This window comes from Labrus bergylta, chromosome 19 (genome assembly GCF_963930695.1).
Source record: "Labrus bergylta chromosome 19, fLabBer1.1, whole genome shotgun sequence".
In the NCBI taxonomy this organism is placed as follows: Eukaryota; Metazoa; Chordata; class Actinopteri; order Labriformes; family Labridae; genus Labrus; species Labrus bergylta.
The window spans coordinates 3,570,225-3,596,184 of record NC_089213.1 but is presented as its reverse complement, the minus strand read 5'-3'; the positions used below and the strand labels follow the sequence as shown (position 1 = coordinate 3,596,184).

General features: G+C 41.4%; 1 protein-coding gene across 3 annotated transcripts; it reads right to left on the bottom strand.

The window, feature by feature from the left end:
* Positions 1 to 978: 978 nt before the first annotated feature.
* On the bottom strand, positions 979 to 25,442 carry kiaa0319l (KIAA0319-like ortholog). Of its 3 annotated transcripts, XM_020655151.3 has the most exons (25): positions 25,302 to 25,442; positions 22,885 to 23,298; positions 19,632 to 19,804; positions 18,050 to 18,163; positions 16,229 to 16,497; positions 15,526 to 15,612; positions 15,034 to 15,277; positions 12,762 to 12,860; positions 12,282 to 12,379; positions 12,076 to 12,163; positions 10,902 to 10,994; positions 10,125 to 10,257; positions 9,458 to 9,563; positions 9,225 to 9,347; positions 9,000 to 9,123; positions 8,139 to 8,271; positions 7,823 to 7,971; positions 6,730 to 6,881; positions 6,483 to 6,621; positions 5,967 to 6,126; positions 5,720 to 5,862; positions 5,036 to 5,158; positions 4,317 to 4,407; positions 3,979 to 4,070; positions 979 to 3,776 (listed from the first exon to the last, which is right to left on the bottom strand). In XM_020655151.3, the coding sequence occupies exons 4-25, from the start codon at positions 18,141 to 18,143 to the stop codon at positions 3,580 to 3,582; spliced, it is 2,937 nt and encodes a 978-aa protein (XP_020510807.2). In that variant the 5' UTR covers positions 18,144 to 18,163; positions 19,632 to 19,804; positions 22,885 to 23,298; positions 25,302 to 25,442; the 3' UTR covers positions 979 to 3,579. The 3 variants fall into 3 exon arrangements, with proteins under 3 accessions (XP_020510807.2, XP_020510810.2, XP_020510809.2); XM_020655154.3 differs by lacking the exon at positions 22,885 to 23,298 and having other exon boundaries at positions 25,302 to 25,438; XM_020655153.3 differs by lacking the exons at positions 22,885 to 23,298; positions 25,302 to 25,442 and adding an exon at positions 22,626 to 22,791.
* Positions 25,443 to 25,960: the final 518 nt, after the last annotated feature.

The window sequence follows — 25,960 nt, the reverse complement described above, 5'->3', positions numbered from 1 at the left end:
GATATTGGATTAATAAATATATAGAATAAAGAAAAGTTGCATTTTATGCAGATTTTTCCTCCATTTAAAAAAATGTAGCATCTATTAAAGTTGTTAACACATGTTAATGATTAAGCGTAATTAACCTTGGACTAATTGTTTCAGCCGTGCTATAAATGTCCTAAAGTGAAATAACAGCCAGTTGGAGGAGGAAGTAATAAACAGGACTGAAAAAATTAAATGGGTCAAACATCCCGATGTGTTATTTAAAATCTTTGAATTTTCTTTAGTTGTACTTTTGACATCTTTCGACTTCCTCGCTCTTTAAACTTTTCACTGAGCTCTGCTTCCATCATGAGGTGAAAGGACATGACCTTCATCAACACCAAGTGTGATGGACACCATCATCTTAAACAGCGAGTTAATGGAGCGTCAAAGGACAAACATCAAGCTCAATGACCGCATAAAAGTCAATGAGAAATCAAACTATGATGGTGATGTAGGACAGGATGGTGGCTCATTTTAGAGTTACTGCAACAATACATAACAAAGTGCTATCATAGTTTATAATGTGCATCCCCAGAGCTTTATAGTAGACAAGTACTAACAGAAGTTAGCACTCAGGTTTTAAAAAATAATGCCATTACAGTGCATGTAGGTCAAGTTTTGCATGAAATATTGACTATGGTGCAAATGCCAAATAGTTGCATTACTTCTTCATAAAAGGAAATGCTCGGCCATCTCATGGTATTCTAAAGATAAACTTCAAAATCTATTCTTAGCTAATCTTGCAGCATGTTCTTCCTCATTTACGGCTCCAAAACTCTAACTTCAGCATACTGTTTGTGTGTATATTATAGACAATGTGATCTTTTTGTAAGGTCACATAACCTTTAAAATACATCAGGATGTGGGAGGGAGGATCCAGTTTTTACCTGGACACATCGTCCAAGCATTAACTGGATGAAGTGTCGGAGTCAGATCATTTTTAAAACCACATCAAGAACAAACTCAAACATTTTATTTTCACTTACAGATTTTCCAGTTGCATTAGGTGTGCTCACACAGAATGTAAGGGGCTAATCCTTCACTAAGACCGTTTTTAAATTAAACTCTCTTCATTCAACAGTTCTCTCAGTGTTTTCTCTGCCTGCCTTCACAGTGGACTCCGTCAGAGTCGGGGGTCAATTCACATCTTTAAATTCCAAAAGTGACTGGAAATGTTGCACGTGTAACAGAAGAACCGCAGAGTTTTCTGTTGTCAATCAAGTACAGAATGATCACTGAAATGGTATTTCTAACTGTGAGGGAAAAAAAAGGTGTAAAAAGAAAGAAATTAGATTAATCAACATCAAGTAATTGCATTTTCTTTTCAAAAAGTAATATCCTATGATGTGCAAATAACAAGGGAAGAAAGTGACACTACAAGGAAGAGTTCAGATGATATTTCAAAGAATTGGCACTTGGGTTCACTTGGTTTTAAATTTGTCAGTTGGCAAAAAGATGGACAGATAAATTCAGTCAATCTAAAGGAAACAAATATTTATATATTATAGAAATCTCTGCCTTTGCTGGATGTGCACCGGTTGCTTTGACTGACATCAGCATGAGATGACTTCACGGTGAGAAAGGAACTTTTTTTTCTTAGTATTTTTTGCACAAATGTTTCAAATGATTTCTTATTTCACACAAGGTACAAGTTGAACCGTGTCAACGGCATACCCCCCCTTTTTTTTAACATTCAGCAACCAAAGAAAAAAAAGTGACTTACAGGCCAGTTTCACATAAAAAGCAATCAGACTGAAATGTTGCAGGGAAAAGTCGGATGGTTCAAATTATTCCCTTCAGAGCAGACTGGTCGGGAAACGTCGCTGCCTTTTTAAAAAAAAAAGGAACACAGGTGCAGCTTTTTCTCTCTCTCCTGTCGTTACTGCATGTATTGCATCATGGTGCATTTGTAGCAAACATCCCCCCTTTAGATCTGACATTTGCTTTCATCCAAATTGTGGCAGATAAATTAATTTAAATAAAGATTTTGGTCAATCTGGATACAATTCATTTTCATCCATAATGTTATCTTACTGATGCCTGATTTCTTGTATATGGTTTGTCCTGATGTTTTACTTAATCCCTTCTTTTTTTTTTTTTAAATTTGAATTCCCTAAGTTCAGCTAACTGAATATCTGCTAAAAGAAACCAACAAATAATTTTTCCAATCCTGTTAGAAGCCGAATCAATCCTTAATAGTTGCAGAAATCGCACACAATCAGCACTTTTAACAAGTTAAGCTTAACATTACGCTTATCATTCAAGCCTAAAGGTAGGTAACAGTTACTGAGGTGCTCTTAGACTTGGATCTGCATTCATTCAGACTCAAACACGTCCTCTCCTTTCACATTTAAAAATCAAGGAGTTGTCATATTCTATACATTTATAATGCAGTGAATTCCTGTTTATGGCTGAACCATCCAACTTTGACCCCTTTCCAACAAACAGGAGAGAAACTGAGCCCCGGAGCTGCGGGTATTAAATCAAAGTGCATCAGACATCAGAATCACAGCCTAAAGGTGGTTGGTGAAGAAATCAAAAGAAAACATACAGTGGTCTTCATGTTTCAAGCAGTTCATGAATATCGAGGTGAGAGAGCGAACAATGTCCAGTCCATCCAGTTTCTTGTGTTGTGAGCGTCTCCTCATTATCGCCTCCTCTGAGACCAAACTCATCAAGGTTGTTTATTCCAGTGTGTTTCCAGCGACTGAATCCAAAGCGAAAGCCTTTAGAGTGAAAGCATGAGTGCGTTTTTGTTTTTTTAAATTAAATGTTACCTGTGACTGCCAAATTGTTTATAACAGAATTAAAAAAAACATACAAACTGCTCTGAAGAAAGACACCACACATACACCCATCATACGAACATGCAGGCCATCATTCCAGTATCTGTCACTCTGCATGCACATTTCTTCTTGTTTTTGTTTTCAGTTCGTAGCTCTGTTTTGGTTCAAGTCACCATGTATAGCAGATTTCTTAAAGAGTTCATCGGTATCAACATGGCAGTGTTTGGTAGCATCACGTTGACCTGAAACGGTGTGAAAACGACGTCTTGGTGCGCCACATGCGTGTGTCTACAAAGAGGCAAAGGTGTGAGCGTGACATGTGGCTGGTTTTTTAGTGTCGCTGAAGCAGAGAGTGGCATCAGGAAGAGGGGCGACAGTACATTCTTTATGTCTCTGTGTTAAATAAATCTGTGTTGTTTTTTTTTACTAATCAAAACACAGTGCTCACCCCTTTGTTTCCAGCAAAATTGTGTTTTTTCCCCTCCATATGGGCTCAGTGTGGGAGCAGGGTTAGTTCAGTGTTTTTTTCTGGGACTGAGGGACAACATGTGTCCAGCGTGTTTTTTCCTCTCCTTCTCCTCCAAAATCCCAGTACACAAAGTTCGTCTCTACGAAGGAGAGGTGTGAGGTGTTTCTTGTTGAAGAGCAACAAAAGTGAAACAGGCAGAGTGAGGAGGAGGAGGATGTGCGTGTGCGCGTGTGTGTGTGTGTGTATGTGTGTGTGTATGAGTGAGGGCAGCGGCGAGGCTCCCCCCCTCCTCCCTTGCTATAGCAGCTCTTCTCTCTGCTTTTTGCCTCTCACAGGACCCTGGCCGTTCCTCAGGGAGCCATTCTGGGGCCTCAGGAGATGCCCGCGCTCCTGCTCTGTCCACGGGAACCCGCCCTGCCCGTCGTCACTGTCCAGGTCTGAGTCCGAGTGCATGAGGGCGGAGGAGGTGGGAGCGGGGACTGGCTTCAAGCGGACTGGAAAAGCAGGTGATTGAAGAAGCAAAATGTCAGAATAAGAAAATGGTAACCATTGAAACAGGTAAAATATTAAATTCACTTTGATTCTACTACAGGACCAATTTTAAAACTTGAAGAGCATCACTCCTCGTCTCAGCTTCTCGACGGGAGGAGTGTAGATCAGTAGGAAGTAGTTATCGTGTGTCTGTGTGCGTCTCACCTGCTCGAGATGGTTGAAGCTCCAGACTGTCTTGCTCATCAGCTTCGAGCATTTTGTACCTGCTTTTGCTTCTTCGCACTTTGCTTTTACGCCTTCCAAGGAAAAAAAAAAAAAAAAACAGGCCACACCAGATGTGTCATCAGTAAGAGCTGATACAATACAATACAAAGAATTATAATAATGGTGTGCTGATATTTGTCAAAGTCAAAATTACAAAGCGTTTGGCGGTATGTCTCAGTTTAACTTACTACTTTTAATTAGAAGCTTTATTTTACATCTTGTGTTAAAAAAAACAAAAAAAACAGAAGAATATTTGATACTTTCAAAATGATGCTCACCTGTTGCAGCAGCACACCATCCCCCAGACAAGCGTTGCTATAGCAACCACAATCATAAAGGATGCTATAGTCACATAGAGTACACTCCATTCTGAAAAAAACAGCATATTACAGTGTTATTACTGTATAGTGCGCAACATGTTAGGTATGAGAACCAGATTATACTGGGGGGGAGTGGGGGAGGGGGGGGAGTGGGGGGGCGCAGGATAACTCATGATACGATATCATCATGGCCGACGATAATGATAACATCATTATACAGAGAGTCTCAGATAATTTATATATTGAAAGAAAATTCTATACTGATACATCACAACATCTGATTTACCTGAAAAATATAAAAAGGTAAAATGTAGAATTAATATATCGATTCACAGATATTTGGTGCTTCATCCTTTAACTTCTTATTAACGCTGTCCAACATTATCCCACTGTCAACTTCTTCTTTGGCCAAATAACTTCTGTTTATGTTCCCTTCATTTATTTCATAAGCTTCACAGAGAGGAGTCATGAAGTAGTGATGCAGTGACTCAAATTGACAGAAAAATAAATTATATTTTGCACCAGCAATTTGATAATTCACTCGAGTCAGTACAACAGTATGGCCATATCAGTATTCTGTCCCACCCTCATTATTTATGCATGAATGTATGAGGAGCTTTAGGCCATATGAGCTCTGTTGTAGTGCACGGGAAAGAAAAAAAAAACGGTAATCTCACCACAGTTGCTTTCAGCATCTCCAAGCTGAGCTCTGATGAAATTCTCCATCCAGAACGGGTGGCAGACGCAGCGCCGCGTGAAGGAGTCACACTCACCGTGACCCGAGCAGTTTAACTGGCAGACTGAAGAAGGAAAAACAGCAGACAGGGTGACGCGGATTAAACTAGAGCTTAAATATCCCACGGTGGTAAATTCAGTCTACTGTACAGCACACACACATCAAACAACAGAAACCTGCAATAGATGCCCTGATTAACACAACAGTGTACAGGTTTCAGAAGAGGCAGAAAGGTAAGATGTAGAAACAGATTAAAGATCATTTGACCTCTGACTCCTCTTGTTATCTGACCATTTCATTGGATAACAAAGGTCAAGATGTCAAAGCAGCTCTGCTCTCATGACCTGCCTGTTGCTTGTGATTTAAAGTGAACATCCAGAAAAGAATCTGAAAAGACGTTTTGGAATTTAACTGCAAAGCCTTTGATATACTGTACTGTGTGTACAGCAACATGTGCTTAAAATCAAATCTTATGGGCGCTGGTGGCCGAGTGGTTAGGGCGCACGCCACATGTACAGAGGCTGTGGTCTTGGTTCAAATCCGACCTAAGGCTCCTTCCCTGCAGGTCATTCCCCACTCTGTGTGTGTGTGTCTCTGTTACAAACTAAATCCATCTGATACTCACTGACTGTATCCACCCGTCGGGCCTTAAAGATGAGGAAGTCATTCTTCTGTTTGCGCAGTTTGTTGCGAAGACTGAGTGCAACACTGTGGCCGGACAGAGGGGGGCGCCCTGGCCCGCCGGACACCAGGAAGACCAAACGAGTACTTTGGATGAAGAGAGACAAAAAATGAAAATCAGGTTGGGGTTATAACAAAAACAAAAGTTTAAGGATAATATGATAAACATTCAGCAGATTTTTCTCTCTCACCTGTGCTCATTAAACGCACTGATCTCTCGCACGATGATGTCGCTGTCGAGCACGCCCAGTAACACCCCGACCTGGCGCAGCAGCATGTCTCGCTGACGGTGGGAAACTTGGGATACGCCGATCTCCAGCACCAACTCCACCAGGTCACGCTCCCATATGTCTAAAAAACAGGAAGAGAGAGGAGAGACAGGTGAGATTTAAACAGAGAGGAAACACAAACGGGGGGGGGGGAGAAAGATGAAAGAGGTTGATTGTAGGGTCCATCTGACACTCTGAAATCTGGGAAAGAGGCCAGAGCACCAAGTGAAGGATTAGTTCCTGGCAGGGATCGTGTCTGTTCACCGTATGCTGCAAACTGACCCGCTCAACCTTCTGCTGTCGGCTGCTGAGTCTCTGGCTGTGATGAAACCATTTGTATGCACGGACTCGTTTAAAGGGAGAGTTATGTGTCTTCGGAGATGTCATGAGTTAAAAATCTGTAAATCCTCAAGTCTGTGCATGTTGTTTTCACTCTACCTGGTTTGACCTCCACGCTGCCTCTGTCAATGCTCATCTGTCCTTTACTGTCAGTTACAGTCAGGGTGAAGCTGTACTTCCCCTCCACCAGGTTCCCAAGAAACAGCACAGCCTGGTGGTCAGAGTTGTTCAGTACATCCTGTTGAAAAGGAAAAACATGTTTCAAGGTGTTGCGAGGGGAATCAGCGTCAAACAACAGTTTATTTGTCATATCCGTTCAAAGCATCGACACATCAGCTGCTCTCACCCCAGCTGCAGGACTGCTGTCATCTCTGGTCCACAGGTAGCTGACTCCACCTTTGTCATCAGTGGAGTGAGATCCGTCCAGAGAGGCGGTCCTGACGGGCAGCGTGATGGCTGGACTGGATACCACATGAGCTAGTGGAGGCTGGTCCAGTTCTGATAAATATATAAAAACATTTAGAAAGGGGCGCTGGTGGCGCAGTGGTTAGTGCGCACGCCCCATGTATGGAGGCTGTAGTCCTCCAAGCAGGCGGCCCAGGTTCAAATCCAGCCTGTGGCTCCTTTCCCGCATGTCATTCCCCACTCTCTCTCTCTCCCTGATTTCCAACTCTATCCACTGTCCTATCTCTCCATTAAAAGGCACAAAAAAAGCCCAAAAATAAATAAATAGAAATAGAGGTGGATCCAGGTACAGTAAATAAGAGTAGAAAATGTTTAATAAAATGTCCAAATTGTTACAGCTGAAAATTTATATTCTGTATTGACGACTGTCTTCCATCAAGTTTTTCCAAGTACCGGATAAATCACTTTAAAAAAAAAAGGTACACCATGAAAGCCATCAAAGTCTGTGCAGCTTCATAAACTCCTCAAAAAAAGTTTGTAAATGTTATTTCGCTCAGTTATTTCACCCCTTTAATAAACCTAATTAGAGTTGGAAAGCCTGATTAGTCACCTTTACAATGAGGTATAACTTCTAAGGGTCGTGCATTCTTGGAATGAGCAACACAGCTAAACGTGTGGGAAGCGCCCCAAACAAAAAGTGCCAAAATTTTGGAAATATTTGAAATGAGAGTTTTGACTTTGAGGATCATTAAAGAGGAAGTTCCTTCATATTTGGAATAAATGGATCAAATTTAAAACTTGAACATAAACACAATTTGCATTATAGAATGTACGCGTCGTCACATTTTAATCTCAAAACATCAATAATCCTCACCTGCCCGGCTTCAATCCCTGTGTGTTATTTCACTAAACAGAAGGGGATTATCACACACACACACACACACACACACACACACACACACACACACACACACACACACACACACACACACACACACACACACACACACACACACACACACACACCTCCTAACCTTCTCTGACGATGACAGAGACCATGTCGGTACTCTGCAGGTTTCTCTCATCCGTCACGGTCAGGGTGAACTCGTACGTGCCAACCTCGAGACCTGTCACCGTGGCAACAGCACTGTCTGCATTCTCAATCTTCACACCGTCTGGACCCCTGGTGTAAAAAAAATAAAAAACAGAAACACAGAGCATGAGAGAGTCTTCACTGAACCAGGAAATATAAAACCTGATGACGGTGATCATCGTGGTGTGATTGAGTTGTTGTTTTTTTTCTTTTCTTACAGATGATTAATGTGTTCACAATAAAGCTTTCTAACTGACTTGGTTTGTATCCAGTGGTAGGTGGAGATCTTCTGGTCGTCCTTGCTCTTGCTGCCATCCAGCGTGGTTCGGTCGACAGGCAGAGTCAGCTCTTTCTCTGGTCCTGCGTCAGCTACCGGGGGCTTATTGTTTTCTTCAGGACAGAGACAGTGAGAGGGACACCAGGGTGAGGAAAGTAAAAAACACCTGACGCAGTTAGATAAAGGTCAAAGTGAATTATCCAGAAAGGCAAGGTCATTTTTGTTTCATATAATGTTAAAAATGTTTTTCAAAATGTAAATCTCTGTCAAATTTTGTCACTTCCCAGCCACCGTACCTGAGAGCATGTGAGCAACGAAACGCTGGCATTCCTCAAACATTTCATCACTCAAACATTTGACCTCCTCTGACCTTGCAGGCAGATTTGTGTTCACAAAACGGCTCCTGTTCCAAGACTCTGAGACCGTCACACCAGCATGTGTGTGTTTGCTCGTCTGCAGTCAACACAAGCTGCTTATCAGGTGGAACGAACACGTGCACTCACTTTTACCTTGCGGTGTCATAAAGGTGTGAAGCAGAGTGTAGGTATGCAAATAGATTTTTTTTTAGTCAGCAGCTTATGTCTGGACAGAAGCTTTAAATATCAGAGAGGGTAAACGATGTGCTCTTAACACTTCATGTGAGTATTTTTTATGGAGGCTAATGGAGATCTTTAAGTGCACACAGCTGAACAAATAGATGTAAAACCACAAGTCAATAATATGATAATGGGACAGTGATAGCTGTAAAGAGCTGTAAATCAGGCCATCTGCAGCTGATGCAACAATTACTCCCCTCAGGGTTGCACAAGTGGCACAAACAGGACTTTGTTTATCTGTCTACCTGGTTGCACAATCACGGTGACCTGGGCAGTGTCCTGCTGTCCAGACGAGTCCGTCACCGTCAGCTGGAAAGTGAAGTCTCCCTCCTGCATAGCCGACAGCTGCAGGATCGGAGTCCGCACGCCCTACAAAAAAAACAGGAAAAGATATCCCTCTTAATCTTTACTCTTATTATTAAATTAAACTGAAACATGAAGAACTTTGTAATAAAGCCTGAGTGTCTCACCTGCATCTCCAACACCTTGTCTTTGCTCTCAGGGCTCAGGGACCACTCATAGGACAGAGAGTCGTGGTCGTCGGTGCTTTGGTTGCCGTACAGAGAGATGGAGTTGCGCGGCAGCTGGATGACCTGGATTGAGTTAGAGAACAACAACACATATCGGTTAGAAGGAGTGAGCTAGTTTGGGAAAAAAATAAACAATTTCCTGCAGAGTCATGGAGACAGGAAATGTTTCAAACCTGGTTAGGGCCTGCGTTGGCTACAGGCCGGTAGTCCTTGGCTTTGTTGACTGAGAGGGTGGCCTGTGTTGAGTCTTTGGCTCCGTCTGAGTCTGTCACTGTCAAGCTGAGAGAAGGCAGTCGTTACAAACAAGATCAGACTGTAATTCTGTTAACATAACAAACAATTCACCTAAACAGGCAATTAAATCAGAAGTTTGATATATTGTTTCTTAAAGGCTTTATATGCGCCCTTGAGCACCAGCATGAAACCAAAACAACTTGCGGTGCATTGTGGGTTAGCATGCTAATGCTAGTGATCTTTATTATGCTGGTATCTTCACACTGCATGTAAATTTACCTGAAATGAGCTTGATCTAGAAACACAGTTAAGCAGTGAGTACAGTATGTTATTCTTCTTTTCTCTAGTCCCTCAAATAAACAACTTTTATACACGAGGGGAGGAGTCAGCCGTCTGTCCTGACGATGTAAACAAACTGAAGATAGGACTTTGAAAGCATCACAGACAGTGGGACTCGGGTGTTACACCCATTGTAGACAGTCATGACTCACAGAGTTGTTTTCAGAGCAGATACTTGATGTCTATTATAAGTGTGAAAAATAGCATATAAAGCCTTTAAACTGAAATCATCTCCTCCTGCTCTAAAGACTGAGGTCCCCCCCGTACCTGAAGGTGTAGTTCCCAGGCACCAGACTAGTAAGGGTGAGGACGGGGGTGTCAGCAGAGACCTTCTCTTCCCTCAGGGGTCCTTTAACCTCCTCCCAGTGCCACGCCACCACCTTGTCATCGTCTGTGCTCTCTGTAGGGAGGAAGGCAAGAGGACACAGAGGAGTTATTTAATAGAATGAGCCTACTTGTAATTTTTTCATCTGGTTAAAAGGTCACATATTATGCAAAATACACTTTACCATGTTTTTCTAACACTAATATGTGTCCCCAGTCTTTGTACAATTATTTTAAAAAAGTCCATCCTTTCCCATCTTTAGCCTGCTCCACTTTTCAGAAAATGTGTGCTCAAACAGGACGTTTAGAGATTTTCCCTTCATGACATCACAAAGGGCAGTAACCCCTCCCCCAGGTGGGTGACACTCCCACAGCTAGGTGTTTGTTCTGCCCTCTAAGTCTGCTTTCTCACTGTAAACAATAGGACATGGAGCGAGAAAGCCCGAGCCACATCCCCTTCCAGAGAGGGGGCGTGGTCAAACACAGCTCATTTACATATTTAAAAGGTACAGACACAGAAACAGCCTGTTCTGAGCAGGGCTGAAATAGAGGGGTTTATAGACATGATCAAATACAGGATTAGAGTGGATTTAGAACAAGAAACTTCACAGACATGTTTTGGGGAGCTCTAAGACTTATTTACACTTGTGAAAAAGGAGGATAATACGTGACCGTTAAATGTTTGTACATGTGTGTGTGTTTCTCATGTGGGAAACTCACGGCTGCCGTCTATGACCGTCGAGCTGGTTGGCAGGGAGATCTCCTGGTACTTTGGGGAAACCACGGCAACAGGAGGCTTGTTTACCCGAGGCTCTGTCAGGTGGAAAACAAGAAATGAACTCGCTTGCTGAGCTGTAAATGAGCCGAGGCTTGTGCACAGTTTGCACAAGTCAGCAGCTACCTCCTCAGCAGAAGTCAACAAGCATGACTGTGTGTGGGAGGAATGCTGCCTCATCCTCCAGCAATGAGATTTAAGATTGCTCTGTGAAAATTTCGGCCAGACTGTCGATTCAGTCGTGATGATTTCATGTTACACAATCGGATCAATAGGAAAGAAAACACCACTAATGATGACACATCACTGTCTGAAGACCTTCAGTTAGTCACTGTTAATATCAAGATGCTAATTACTAAACACATTGAAATATGATCTCACATCATCAACATCAACATCAAAAGCTTATTGCACCTATTAGGAACAACCATGACGAGAAGAACGTGATCAATTTTGAGGCTCTAGGTCGCCCAGTCGTTAGAAACTTATCACTTTCAAACTCTACCCAATGTTTGCCGCATGTCATCAAAATCTCTTGAGGCATTTCCCTGCAGGCTCCGACACATCTCAGAAGTCAAATCCAGTCAATTTTATGTATATAGCCTCAGCCTTATACCACAAACACCACAAATCTAGCCTGAAGGAGCTTTATAGTTTATACAGTGAGACTCTCACACCCTGAAACCCGGATTAAGATAAGGAAAAGCTGCAGAAGAAAAAAAAAACTTAAGCCAGGGGAAAAAAAACGAAAGGAAGAGTGACAGAGGAGGGATAGATGTTTGAGAACTGAAAGAAATGCATGGAGAACATGTGCAGAGAATACAGAAAAATAGAAAATAATCACATGATTCGATACGTGAAACTGCAAGATACTAAAATACTATCTTCATTAATCTTTGTTTTCCAACCCTAGTCATAAAAAAAGGTTTTTCCTAGACTGGATATAGAAGATATTGTCTTACATTTCCTTTATTTTATTTCTGCAGAAACATTAGAGTTGACATTAGAGTAGAGAGACCCTAAGGGGCCTTTATTTATTTAACCAGGCAGGTGATTAAGAACAAATTCTTATTTACAAAGACGACCTGGAAAAAGACATCGGTGAATGTTGGACCTTACCTGGTTTGACTGTGACATTGACGTAACCTTCTCCGTGGGCCCCCTCCCCGTCCACTGTCACCTCAAACTCATACAGGCCCACAGTCAGCTGAGAGAGAGGAGAGAGCAAATCAAGCACACAGAAGAAGAAGTAACTACTGAAACTGTTTATAAATCAATGAATCAGCAGCTGTAGGTTTCACATGTAGCAGAGCTGTGTTTCATACCTGGCTTAGTTTAAGAGTCGTGCTGTGCTTCCCTTCCATCTCCCCGCTGTAATCTTTGGGATGAGTTTTCAGAAGCCAATCAAATGCATAGTTTGTTCCTGTCAAAGAAGAAAGCGACATTATAGAAAGTACATTAATCAAAAACCGCTCATGCAGTTAATTAAAATCTATCAGATTATTTTGAGGTTGAGGGGTTTTTGTATCGTTTGGAGCCTCTCGAGGACGGATCAGGGGATTAACTAAGTTATGACGTGCAGTCCTCCTCTCAACTTTATAATCTTTAAGAAAATACAACTGTCAAGCAGCTGGAGCTTCAAAAGTAAGTCAGCATGCTAAAGTAAAAGAGTTCTGTGTCATATACTCTGGGAAGCATCAGAAAAATCAACCTCCTGTCTCATGGCAAAATCCTGCTACATGTTAATGACAGTTACAAACAAGGCAGCTTCTGGGTAATTAACCTAACATGTCCATGGTTTTTACCTTGAGGGGGCGTAGGGACGACAAAGGCGTTGAGTTCGACCGTGTTTCGGGGCAGCGTCACCTCCACGCTCTCTCCTGCCGACACCACCAGCTCCCTCACTGAAAATAAAACAAAGGATCAGAGAGTGTGCCACAAATGATATCATTACAAGACAGACACTGGTCGGAGCACAGGAGATGGAAAAATGACAAACATTAAGTCAACTTTATAGAGCAAAAAAAAAAAAAAAACCCTTGTATGTAAAAACAACTTCTTGTATATAAGGGGCATTTCCGCTCCTTATATCATATTTTCTTGGTTTCTAGGTTGTTTGTGTAACGTGGAGAGTTTTGGAGATTTGAATAGAGAGTGTAGGATTGGTTTTATGATGAGGAGGATGAAGTCATACAGTCCTTTGAAGCACTTTGTAAACCTGTGTTTTTAAAGGTGCTATATAAATAAAGTTATTATTATTATTATGTAGCTTTACAAGATATTTTCACATCTTTTCCTTTTACAAGCTTTCTTTTTTTCTGCGCAATGCACTGAACTGAATGAACTGCTTTTGTGTTATTTTCTTGTGGACTGAATCCAAAGCCAGACTGGAACGCTTTTCTTCGGTCTCTCTTCCTTTTCTTGGAGAATATAACCAATTTAAACTGAATGGACTCTGTATGTGGGGCTTTACTGGTTGCTGCTGAGTGTTCTTGTTACTGTTTGGTGTGGGTCAATGTTGGGTTCTGAATAAGTTCTGCTTCTAAGAACCTTTGTATGCTTGACATTTTTAATTAAAAAAGATAAGGACTCGCAAAACCCTGACTTACGTATTGTTAGTCTCAAAACCTCAATGTGAAGCTTGATCCAAAGGCAACTGGACTTAGGAGAAGATACATTTTATTGATCCCCCCCAGAGGGATTTTTTTTCTTTAACCATATATCTCAACCAGCTCTCTTTCACAGCCACACACCTCACACACTGTCAGTCTTTAGCTGTGGAAAATGCAAAAGTGGCTGTTTCTGCAGTGATTCTGCAGCATGATTCACTGAATCTGATGTTAATCTCAATACTGTCTGTTTCATAACTGGTTAAAATCTCAACACAGGAGCTCTGAGAAAGAAACACAAATTAAACTGTTGAACTGTAATTTAAATATTGCATCTCAACAGTTTCTATTAACGAGACCCTCCAAGCCAGCTATACACTTAAAACAATATGTAACTTGTTTCACAACAGACTTTCCATTTTAAATATCTGTGATTATTCAATTATCGGGGAAATTTTCTCAGACTTCACGGCATCGTCCTCAAACCGACAGGATATTATGCAACTGTTCTTTTCACACCTCCACATAACTGATAAAACTGATTACAATGTGTCAAACTGATGCACCTTTGTAATCAAACTAAGAAATGCATGTAGTAGAAAAAGAAATGCGAGTGAGACGTCGTCCTCTGTCAGAGTAACTGGGTCCTGTTTCTGACAGTGTACGCTGCTCATAAAACCGCACGCTGACCTTTTTACACTGCTTGTGTCGTCTTACCTACCAGCTCAGTGTTACTGTTTGCTCGAGTAAATCCATTGTTGGGCAAAACAGCTGAAAATATTTCTATCTGTATAATGACATGCATTGTTTCTGTGAAGTGCTGGAGGAGGGATACTAAAAGTGATCGTACGAGCTATTCCTGTTTGTAGAAGCCCTGGATGTCTCAGCACATTCCTGCAGATTACAATAACCCTCATCTCACTTCACACACCCACAGCACATGATGCTTCCATCTGGAAAAATAACAGCGGAGCAGCTCGCCATCAAATTTGTGGGCTCGTTTTTTTTTCATTTTGTTGGTAATAAACTGAAGCAGTGGCAAAGATCAAACAGTGAGGAATCTTTTCCAAGAATTAAAGGGCGTGCAGCAGCAATATTCAAGCTTTTGCACACTCCCCTTCTTTTCACACTCCTGCACAAATCTGCAGCTCTCTTCATGCACCAGATTGACATAATTAACATATTAGAGATTAAATCCTTCTAGTGTTCATTTGAATCGAAGCACGTTTCTCTTCAGCAGGAGGACTAGTGTTCTTCACGGCAATAAACCCTGATTATGAGCACAAAGTACAAACATGTATGTGAGGCAGCTCTAAAAAGGGGGATGAGTCAAATATTCCTTCAAGGCATAAAAAAACAAAATGCTGCTACATTATAAATGAGCTGATAATTAATACATGAAGACATATTACTGTACAACCCAAAAATAGGTGATCTCTGTCTGAGGGCATGAGGTTTCCATCCTTACCAGCCTGTGTTGGAGCTGGGGTGACGGCGGCTGCAGTCGCTGTGGTTGTGCTGACTTCACTGCTATTGGAAGACGCAGCAGTGTTAGCGGTGTTGTCCACCGTTGAGTCCTGCTGGGGTTTATCTGCAGCGGTGTCTGCACTCCCGTTGGCTGTCAGGCTGTGGTTCTTCTGGGCTGTTTGGTGATGTGCGAGGGCGCTGGGTGCGGTTGGAGGTGAGGAAGCTTTTTCAAGTTTAGGACTGTCCTGCATGGTTGAAAAAAAAAAAAAAAGAAAAGAAAAGTGTCACTATAAAGATTTGCATACTACAATAATTGCCTTTTCTGATTAGTGTGTTTGCAATAATGAGGGTGGGAGGGATTTAAGAAGAGTGACAAAAGAAAAGAGAAGATTTAGCTGGCTTTAGCTTAGTGCTGGTGCATCAGTCCAACTAATGAAGAGAATCTACAACAAGCAAACAATCTTCTTGAAGTTGACTCATCCTGTGTTGTTACCGTGCGGTCAGATTGTTTGTTGTTCAGTCCTTGGTTTCCTGCAGTCTGTACCTGAAGAGCTCTCCTCTGTCTCCTTAAGACAGGACCCTTAAAAAGGTACCATAAAGAGAACAAAAGAATTATAGAGAAATATTACAGAAATAACAATATGTGTAATTAAACTCTGTTACAAACTCAAAAATCAATTCCAGTGCTCTTTAATAAAGTCCAAAATCTGCATACTACACCGCCTGGAAATCCTCTTTGATAGGAATTACAGCTCGCTCTGTTTGCAAGTAAATCCAAAAATATCTAAATTTTTCATTTCATGACTAACATTAACACAAATATACACATTATTTTGATATATCACCTTTCAAAATCCTGAACCGGTACTCATAGACCCTTGTTGTTGTTCATCATTGGATCTTGTAGAACTCATGCATTAGTGATTAAACAAAGCCCCCTTTTTACTACTCATACACCATTTGTCTAAGGCTCTTTTTCCACCAAGCTGTGCCCACCTGTTAGCAAATGGAACTCGACAAATCTAAGGCAAGAAGTTTGAATTTCATTGTGTAACAAAATGCCAAAATTCTGTTCAACACTTCAAACCAGAGGAAGAATCTTCCAGTTAACAAAGAGTCAAAAGAGGTTGATTTATTTATTTATTTTTATGTCTGCCTTGCCCAAAACACTGCTGGTTCAATGTTAGAAGTCGTACCTTTGAGAGCAGCTGGAGGAGCCCGAGGGACTCCTGGTGGGGCGGGGGCAGGTGGGAGATGGGGCATCCATTATCCAGCGTGCAGCGGAGGAGCACACACCGCCCGCCGAGGCTCCACACGGCGTTGCAGCTCGGCTCCAGGCAGCAGAACTCCCAACATCTCGCCCCGCCTTTCCCCAACGCCAGCGGGGACCAACCCAGGGTGATGACGTTGCTCCAGTGGATCCCTAGCAGCCCGCCGGTCACACGGCAGAGGTTTGCTGACACACCTGGACAGAGAGGCGGTTTAAAGGTTTCACCAGTCACAATGAGCAATCAATCAATACTGAAAAATGGTTTAAAAAAAGGATGAAAGGACGTTATAAAAAAAAAGAAAAGATGGAGGACAACAGGTGGTGAAGGTTATCATCTGTATTCCCTGCAGAGAAAATCTACAACCAGTTTAGTCTTGCAAAATAATCTGCCACATGAGACATCTTAGATTTGACCTTCCCCAGGCTTTTTTTTTTAGATTTCCTTGTGTTTTTATCAATCAAGGCATTGTTTGGTATTCATGGCATTGTCAAAGGCAAAGGGGCAAAGTGAAAGCAGCAGCTCATTCCGCTCTGAACTTGTGAGACTTTTTTCACAGATTGGATTCTCTGCAGAAAGCTGACATGCAGCCTCGGTGTGAGCAGTCAGCCAAGTCAGCAACTAGAAAGAGGAAGTGAGGCTTTTCCCTGACAAAACAAGACGCTGATTAAAACCCAAAGCACAGTACGCAGTACAGAACAAAAAAAAACAAAAAACCCATCCTCTGAGCCAGACCTTATCAGACTCATATCAGCAGAGATGGGAGCTGCTACAGTTAACAAGAAGCAATTCATTGTCCCCCCATTCATTGGGATATCAGGATGAATGATGTCAAGCCAAGCTTTCATGCCAGCACTCAGATTGGTTTCTTATAATAAAGGGGTCGAACTTACTGGCATCTCCTGTGGGTAATACACTTACTATTGACAAGTACCTCATTCAACCCCACTTCAAAAACTCTGAACTATCCCTTTAAATTGTCTCAAAAAGCTAGTTACCAATAACTGTGGCTGCCATGGCAACACCAGACCTAAGACTGACTTTATATGAGATGTTAGTGTGACTTTAGGCTGGGAAAACTCACAAACAAAAACACACAAAAGCATTACAGTTTGTGTTGGGAAAGGACTCTTTGGCCTCTATTTGGTCATCCCAAACCCTTGTTCGCTCTGTCCCCCACCCCTCAATACACACACACACACACACACACACACACACACACACACACACACACACACACACACACACACACACACACACACACACACACACACACACACACACACACACACACACACACACACACACACACACACACACACACACACACACACACACACACACACACACACACACACACACACACACACACACACACGTCTACACACAGAGCCCCTATTGTCCCGTTTCACATTGTAAACCCACGGAGCAGAGTGGCATCAGAGAAAAGGCACAAATACACACACTGACACACACACTGACACACACACTGACACACACACTGACACACACACTGACACACACACAGTAGGGGTGCCAGTAGTCTTCTGTCTCTGTGCCTCAGAGTAGAAAGACAGTAAACAACAATTAACCTCCTAAAAGCAGGAGTCATAGTAAGATTCTGAGACGGATGAAGACCCACCCTGAGTAATCAAAGGCGTGTGAATCCAAAGTGCTGGTATCGTTCACAAACACACACACATTTCCTTATCAGTTCTGTGGCAATATTGAGATGGTGGTTTACTTTACCTGTGGGAGGAGCCAGGAGCAGGAGGTAGGTCAGCGGTAGGAGGAGGACTTGAGGTAAGCTCCAGGTAAGCAGCTTGCGATGTGCATAGGACATTTTACACAGAGACCAAGGACCTAGAAAAGGAAGGGAAACTCTATTATTGTGTTTTTATTTATTTATGTAATTCAACAGAAGTGTGCAAGCAAGGCAGAGTACCTTTACAAGAAAACATTAAATAAACAGCAAGATACTTTTGGAAATATGGTTATTTGATTGGTTGGCGAGTGTTATAGAGACTACAATGTACAGCTCAGTATGGCCTGGCTTCATCTGAGGGGATAGATTTTGGGATTAACCTAAAAATTCCTGCACTGCCCTTTTAATAACAACAATTCAAAAATATTTCATCCTTTCACAGATGTTCCAACTTTATTTGAGTGTGTAATAGTTTTTCTACTGCTTAAAACAACTTTAACACATTCATGCATTATTTTACAAGCTCACAATCTTTTGGATCCTCATTTGCCTTCACATCTGCCCAGCTGAGTTTTAGTACCAGGCATTTTTCCCTAACATTTTATTTCCCCTGCAGAAATACCCCCTCAGAGTTGGCATGATTCCGAGCTCATTGTTTCAGCGAAACTGCAAGACGTCTAATTAGATTCCTCAAACATAGAACTGTGTGCACCTCATCATTTGACCATGATGCGGTTTTCGCTGGCTGCCATCTTTTTAAATATTCATCAAGTGAATAAAAACAGACTTGTGCTCCTCATAGATGGTGGTTTGTTATAAAAAACAAAAAAAACAAAAACAGGTTTGTGCAGGATGTCCTGTGTTACACATGTGAGGACCTAAGTGACTCATCTGTGTTCTGCAGGGTTTGACTCCATCTCTTACAATCGGTTTGGCTTTAAAGAGGGGATACTATTATTTTTTTAAAATTATCCAAGCGTTCTATCCAATAAAAACAGATTATTCTACGCAAGTGGACATGAGCTGACAAAATTCATGACTATGCAATTGCTATATATAGGGTACCAGCGCCTGCAGCCAATTAGCTTAACAAAGCTTAAAATGGTGAACAGCTCCGTTCAAAGGAAACCACTCCAGCCTCAAGGTGCTATCCAGCCCTTGAATCAAACGATGTGTTATTTATTGACTTTTACACGTGTTGGTGGGCAGATTTGTTACCTTTGGACAGAACCAGACAAGCCGTTTCCCACTGTTTTAAGTCTTCTTCTTCTTCTAAGCTACTCGTCCTTAGACACTACAGCTGCTCAACAAAGTTTAATTTTCTAAAATTAATTCAACCTACAAGGTGTGATATCAATGCTGGTAAATGCACAAAAATGTAGTCATTAAATGTAAATGTATTATATTATATGTTTAAAGATTGTTGTTTTTTTTGTCCACTAACATACAGTAGGATGACAATCAGTTTTCAGACTTCTCTCGTCTACCATCTGCCTCACACATCTCTGCAATAAAATAATAACAATTACCACATTAAAGCAACAGAATCCACAGATTGTTTACTCAAATACCTGCTCAAACGTACTTCAAGCACGTCTACCAAAACTGTGAACACCCCATGTTTACCTTTCCTCCCGGCGAGGCGGTGGAAGAAAGAGAGAGAGGGAGCGAGGGAGTTAGGTCGGCAGCGAGGTGCTGCGAGGTGACGGGTGAAGACGGGTCAACACCAGCTCTCTAAGAAAAAGATCCAACATGGCCGCCTCCGAGGCCTTCACCGGCTCAGCTGCTCAAACACTAAACTGGGAAGTACAAGGAAAGGAGATGAAAAAGGGATTTAAGATGTTGTTCTTTCATAAAAGGAAGAATAAACATGTGGTCATAAATTCTGACTTAAATCATGACTTAAAGGGGATTAGGATTGTGATATTTAAAATGTTCTGTTGTCCAAATGAATGATTCCAATCAAAACAGAATGAGTTTTTTCACATAGAAACAGTCTGATTATAATGCATAAAAGTACAGAATAGTTATCAGGATACATTCTTTTGATGATGGCAGCAGTTTCCCCTCCATTTGATGAATTGTGCTTCTATCTTTGTCAGAGTAGGTTCTCAGTCATCCAGGTCATGGTTAATGCAAAGCTTGATCCAAAGGCCACTGGACTTTAACCCATCCTGTTGCCTTTGGATCAAGCTTTGCATCCCTCTATCTTCCCCTTGACGAACAAAAGCGCTTCAGCCCTTGAAACGAGCACAATTTGAACCACCTCTAAAAACATCAACTGGATAAGAAAATGTTATGCAAATCAGATTCAGATGAGAGACGCTCTGCAGAGAGAGCAGAGTGCAGGAATCCTTACAATAAACACGTCTGTGACATATTGGATCTAATAATACAAACCAGTTTAAACCTTTACAGAAGAATTCAAGCCTTCGGTTGTGCTTAAAACAAAGACAGAAATATCGTCTGCGTAAGAGTTGTGGAACAAATAGAACAGGTCGGTTTAATCATGCAATTATCCTGTTGACAGTGACATGACTCACACACTCCTTTGAAGTGTCGGCTGAAGGAAAGACGTTAAAACAAGTAAATCAACATACTTAATGGACAGGTATCTAATCCCTTTGTGATAGGAAAAGGTAGAACTCAACATGTTATGTAATACATGCAGTCATCACCAAGCAATGTCTTTTCATGTAGCATAACGTCCCATTAATGTTTAAGAACGTGAAAATGAGAAAGAGCTTGAAATGTGTGCGACACTTTTGAGTACTCCTGTATGCAGAATTGATCATCTCTACCTCACGTATCAGGTCATATTTGTCTCTTATTGTTCAACCATCACAGCAACCAATCACTACACAGCAGTGCTACCATAAGACTGTTTCTCTCTGTGCAGTTGTTTGACTTCTTTGTGACACTATTTGAGTTGGTCTCTCAGTCTCATCTGAAGTGGGATGCAAAGTTACGCTATCTTGCTCAAGACACAGTCACAAGGAGTTAACTTCTTCATGGCTCAGGAATCCCTTTCCTTTCAGGAAGTGTGAGGAGGAAGTTTCTTATCTTAACAGTAATTGGGAGTGAAAATAAAAAGTCATGCTTACATGCTGAATGAGTCACAAAAAAGCAAAACAACAAGCACACTGTATCATGGAAATAGTTGCCATGTTGTTCTGCTTGCATAAGAATCTATTTTTCTTGAGGTTCAAAGTGTTATAAGTCTGAGTAAAAGAGCCACTCTGCACTTTTTCCCCCCTCATGCAAGTTCCTACAGCACAAGGGGGATGAAAAAAAAAAAGAGTGGTTAGGGGGGCGTGAACAGTGCTGGTCCTGGGACACTGTGTTCAAGATGTGTGCAGACCTCTTATCCACAACGTCTCACCAGGAGGATACTATGGCGCAGAATGGTTATAAATCAAGGAGCTCTCACAAGCACATGCTGAGCAGACAGTCTGCAAACGTTATCCAGGTGTTATATATATACATATATACACATATATCAGTGTGGATGGAGAAGAAAAATGGAAGGTTTTCCTCCATTGGTCAGCCGTTAGAAAACATGAAGATGGTGATAGACTTTGCAGAAGTAGTGCTTTAGTGCGAGCCATCACAGCCTGAGAAAATCTACAACCCTTCAAGATGTTAAGAATTCAAACACAGCGCAGAGGTTATAATGAAAAAATGAAGCTCTGCAACAACTGTGATGAAGCGCTAAAAATATCTTTGACAATAAAAACTGATAATGAATGTTTTGCCCAAGCAGTGAGGGAGTTATGTCTACAGGGCATCATGACTTTAGTATCCTTATCAGGCTAAAGCTTCCCTTCAAAAACATATTTTTGGAAATCTGTGTGATAGGTTGAATGTGTAGCTCCTCTAACACACAAAGAAATGTATGCCGGGGGTTGTAGAAGTTACTACGTCTTCCTTCATTCAGAGTATATCAGTATTGTCATCAGCATGATGTTAAAGAGTTGAAATCATTGATCAGTAAAATGTTCCCTGAGAGAGTTCAAGCTTTAACAGCTGCTTTAATATGCACGCTGCATGTTTTCACTTTTGTAGTTTCAGGGTTTCATGTGTTTGTGAGTTTATGAAAACAGCTAGCACAACATGTTGTCTTTTTTCTAATTTCTTCTCAGGCTAATTTAATCAATCAATCAATTTTTATTTGTATAGCGTCAACTCATAACAAGTGTTATCTCGAGACACTTTACAAAAAGCAGGTAAAAGACCTTACTCATTGTTATGTTACAAAGATCCGGCCTATCCGTCATGAGCACTTTAGCAAAGCAGCAAAAGTCATTTTAAGGAGGGAAAATGTGCTGATTAAAAGTAATGATTTCAATTTAATAATGTTGTCTGGACCTAAACTGGACTAAATATTAAGTTATTAAAACTAGACAACAATCAGGAAAGGTAAACATGTCTAACAGCGGACTAAAACTGATGTGCAATTTTGTCTAAATACTAAGTGTGAAAAAGCTGCCAAATTTAACACTGCTGCAAAAGGAGTCCTTCATTGTAAAACGACGGACATCAATACTGAATTTAGAATGAAGTCCCCCTTCATAACACACGTTCTTACACACTTACATAACAAGAAGTTATGTCACAAACCTGTCGGATCTTCCTCCATATGTGAACCTGCATTCCTGCATATGGATGCCTGAGCCCCAGCAGCTTCCACCTGTGCTGTCAATCAGATGCTTAGTGAGAACCAAATCCACAGCCACTCATCTGTCCTCCTGCACTTGCTTCTTTTGTCTCTCCAGGTGAGTCCCCCCTCCCCCCCCCCCCCCGCCCCCCAAAAAAAAAAATAGTCCTGGGTTAAAGTAATCCACACGAACAACTCGAGGATCTCAGTTGATGAACTCACCACATAGTAGAATTGATTTTTCTCCTGCGCAGTGAATTCCCACAGTCTGGTGGTGACATGGAGTGTGTGCAGCAGCGGTAATTCTCAGGTGCACTCGGTCATCTGGGCTGATGACAGCTCGGCCATTATGGACTTTTTCAAATGGTTACTTTTTCCCTTGAGAAACTTCTGCAAGACAATGAACTCTGTCACCGAAAAAACCCTCTTATACCCCAAAAAAAGGACAAGCTCTCTCTCTCTCTCTCTGATTCTCCGCCTCCTCCTCTCTTTGGCTGTTTTCTTCCTCCTCTTGCTCGCTCACAGTTGCTGCAGTCAATAGCCCACTTGTCAGCTCTGTATTGGCTTCTATAGGCAGACAGGTTGGTGGAGGTTCCTCTGTAATGACACCAAGTCCCACGCACTGTTTTCTTCTGGCTGCGGCACAGAAGGAAAGTGAAGTTGGTTTTATATTTCTCTCCGAGGCAGCAGAGTCATTGAAAAGCAAAAATCCAACAACGCCAACCCTCTCATTATCGTGTGACAAGTACAGAAACGTAGAAGCTTACGGTTACAACTATTCTACTGGTGCAACACAACTATTACAGCATTGCAATTAAACCCTCTATTAATGTAACAGGAGGTCAAAAAGGTATGAACTAATCATTCGGCTATTGTGGTTCAACCTTACAACTGAATACAATTAGCAGTCCCCATGTCTAATTCATTGCACCTCTTTTTGTGTGACAGTATCTACACTGTATTGTTGGCAATAGAGATTAACATTTGCTTGCCTATTTGTGGAGTTGCCACGTGTTGTTTTCTCTGCTACTTGAAGTCACTTTCTGTAATTTAATCTTCTCATTTTGGTTACTGATGGATGAGCCTGTTTGGACTCCGTGTGTGTGTCATGTTGCAAGTCAAATATCAGAGAATATTTAACTCAAATGACAACCAGATAATGAGTGGACGAGTATAAAATATGAAAACCAGTCATCAACATTAAACGTGTACTTGTGAGAGCTTAACGTACAACATCAACCAGTTTAAACCGGATATAACGATTTTGAAGGGCTGATACTGATATCGTTTTAAAGAGGACAAATGAATCTATTACTTTTAAGTCATCCGATATCTAAATGTTTGGATAACAGAAGGTTTTTTTTGTACATTGTGATATGACTCTAAATCATAAGGAAGGCTTCTTCAAAACAATCCACTATAAATATCTTTAGTTTTATAAATCATGAATGGTCCCAAATTCTAGCGTCTCATCTGCAGATAGTGGTGAGAGTATTGAAAACATGCGGAGATGGAGCAAAGTCTGCTTGTTAAGTAAGTCATTGTTTGTTTTTTTTAATCACGGGACACATCAGAACACACAAGCTATTACCAAATCGATTTGTGAGAAGCCGTATCGGCCCCGATATTATCAGCCATCAGATCATATTGGTCCGGCTCTAATTAAAGGGGACTTTTTGGATCGTTCTCAGATTTATAAAAGAGCAACACTTCAGGCGTTTGGCTTTGTCGGTTTGGAACTTTAACTTGATCAAGGCGGCTGTGGCTCAGTTGGTAGAGTCGTCGCCTCTGAACCTGGGGGTTCGATCCCCAGCTGAGCAACATGTCCGATGTGTCCTTGGGCAAGACACTTAACCCTGCATTGCTCCCGCTGCTTCAGTGGCGGTGTATGAATGGGATTAGTGTTGTACTTACTCTCTGATGTACGTCGCTTTGGATAAAAGCATCTGCTAAGTGAATTGTAACATTTTTATTTTTGTAAAGTGATGATTACATTTATTACACAAAGGGGGGGGGGACAATCATTGAGATAATGGGTGGATAAATCCTGCTCCATATGATCGATTCTTACAAAGTGGGGATTTTCTGACAGATTAATTAAAGTGCAAACAAGTGCATGACTGACTGACTGACTGACTGACTAAGTGGAGGTCTGTCAGTCCAATGAGAGCAAGAGGAAACGCACTTTCCTGAGATATTTCATCCAAAATGGTGGGCTCTTGCAATGTGTGTCTAACCAGGCTGAAAACACACAGTCAGGTTTAATCAGGACAGATCAGTTCATTTAATAAAGGCCGATAGTTGCAGCCTGCACTATCACAAAATTACAAACGACAGCAGGCTGAATCAATAATACAACACCTACCACCTCCTATCTGCTGTCTGTTTCTCCTTACAGTTTACACACAGCTGGCCACTACTGTAACTAACATGAAGGTTTTGTGTTGAGAAGCATAAAGTATGTTACCTGTATAATCCAGGATCACCCCAGTTTCATGCACCTTGAGGCTAACAGCTGCTGGCACTCGCTTTCACTACTACACACCGTGCAGCAGGGACACGGATTCATCCTGTGTGCGCTTTTACTGACTAATTATCACGACATAATTTAACGCAGAAATAAAAGTAAAAGGACTTACAGGTGCAGTGGAATCACCCAGGTGTCTTCTGTCGGGTCGCTGCGGTGTGTTGTGTCGTCCTTGTTGTTGTCCCCTGTACTGTTAATTAGGTCAGTGTAGCTCTCGCTGGTACAGCTGATGTGACTGCGCGACCGTTGTCAAGGTAGCCGGAGTGATAATTCTACTTCCGGTTAATAGATTCAAAATAAAGCCTAACGTGACTAAACCGCTTCTTTTTTTTTTTTTTTTTTAAATCATCACTTTGGGCCCTTTTGTTACTGCTAACGCCAGTTTTGGGTGTAAATATGATTTAAATTAAACCATTCTGCATGTATTTTTTAAACAAATACACCCTCCAATTCTAGGTTTACCTTTACTGGATCGTTAATTAATCTGAAGTCGCCGGATATTAATACGACTACTTCCGGCAAGCGCCACCTGCCGAGTAGACGTGGAAAAAAAGCGAACGGATTCGTAAAAATTAATAAACAGTTGACCTACTTTACTTTCTTCCTGATTGAGTATCATAAAATAATAATATTAAAATAAAATAAAATAAAATAATTAATAAAAATCTATTCTATATGACCTCAAAATGTAACGCGGCATCGTTCCTTTAACGTTAAGCTTACAGAGCAAAATGGCGCCTCCGCCTCACAAGTATCCCTACTGTGATTGGT

Coding starts and splice junctions, on each gene's coding strand:
- kiaa0319l (XM_020655151.3), bottom strand. CDS start 18,143: ATGTCCTATGCACATCGCAAGCTGCTTACCTGGAGCTTACCTCAAGTC. Junction 9,564..10,124: donor CCTGGGAACTACACCTTCAG/GTACGGGGGGGA, acceptor GCCTTCTCTCAG/CTTGACAGTGACAGACTCAG. Junction 9,348..9,457: donor CCAACGCAGGCCCTAACCAG/GTTTGAAACATT, acceptor AACTCAATCCAG/GTCATCCAGCTGCCGCGCAA.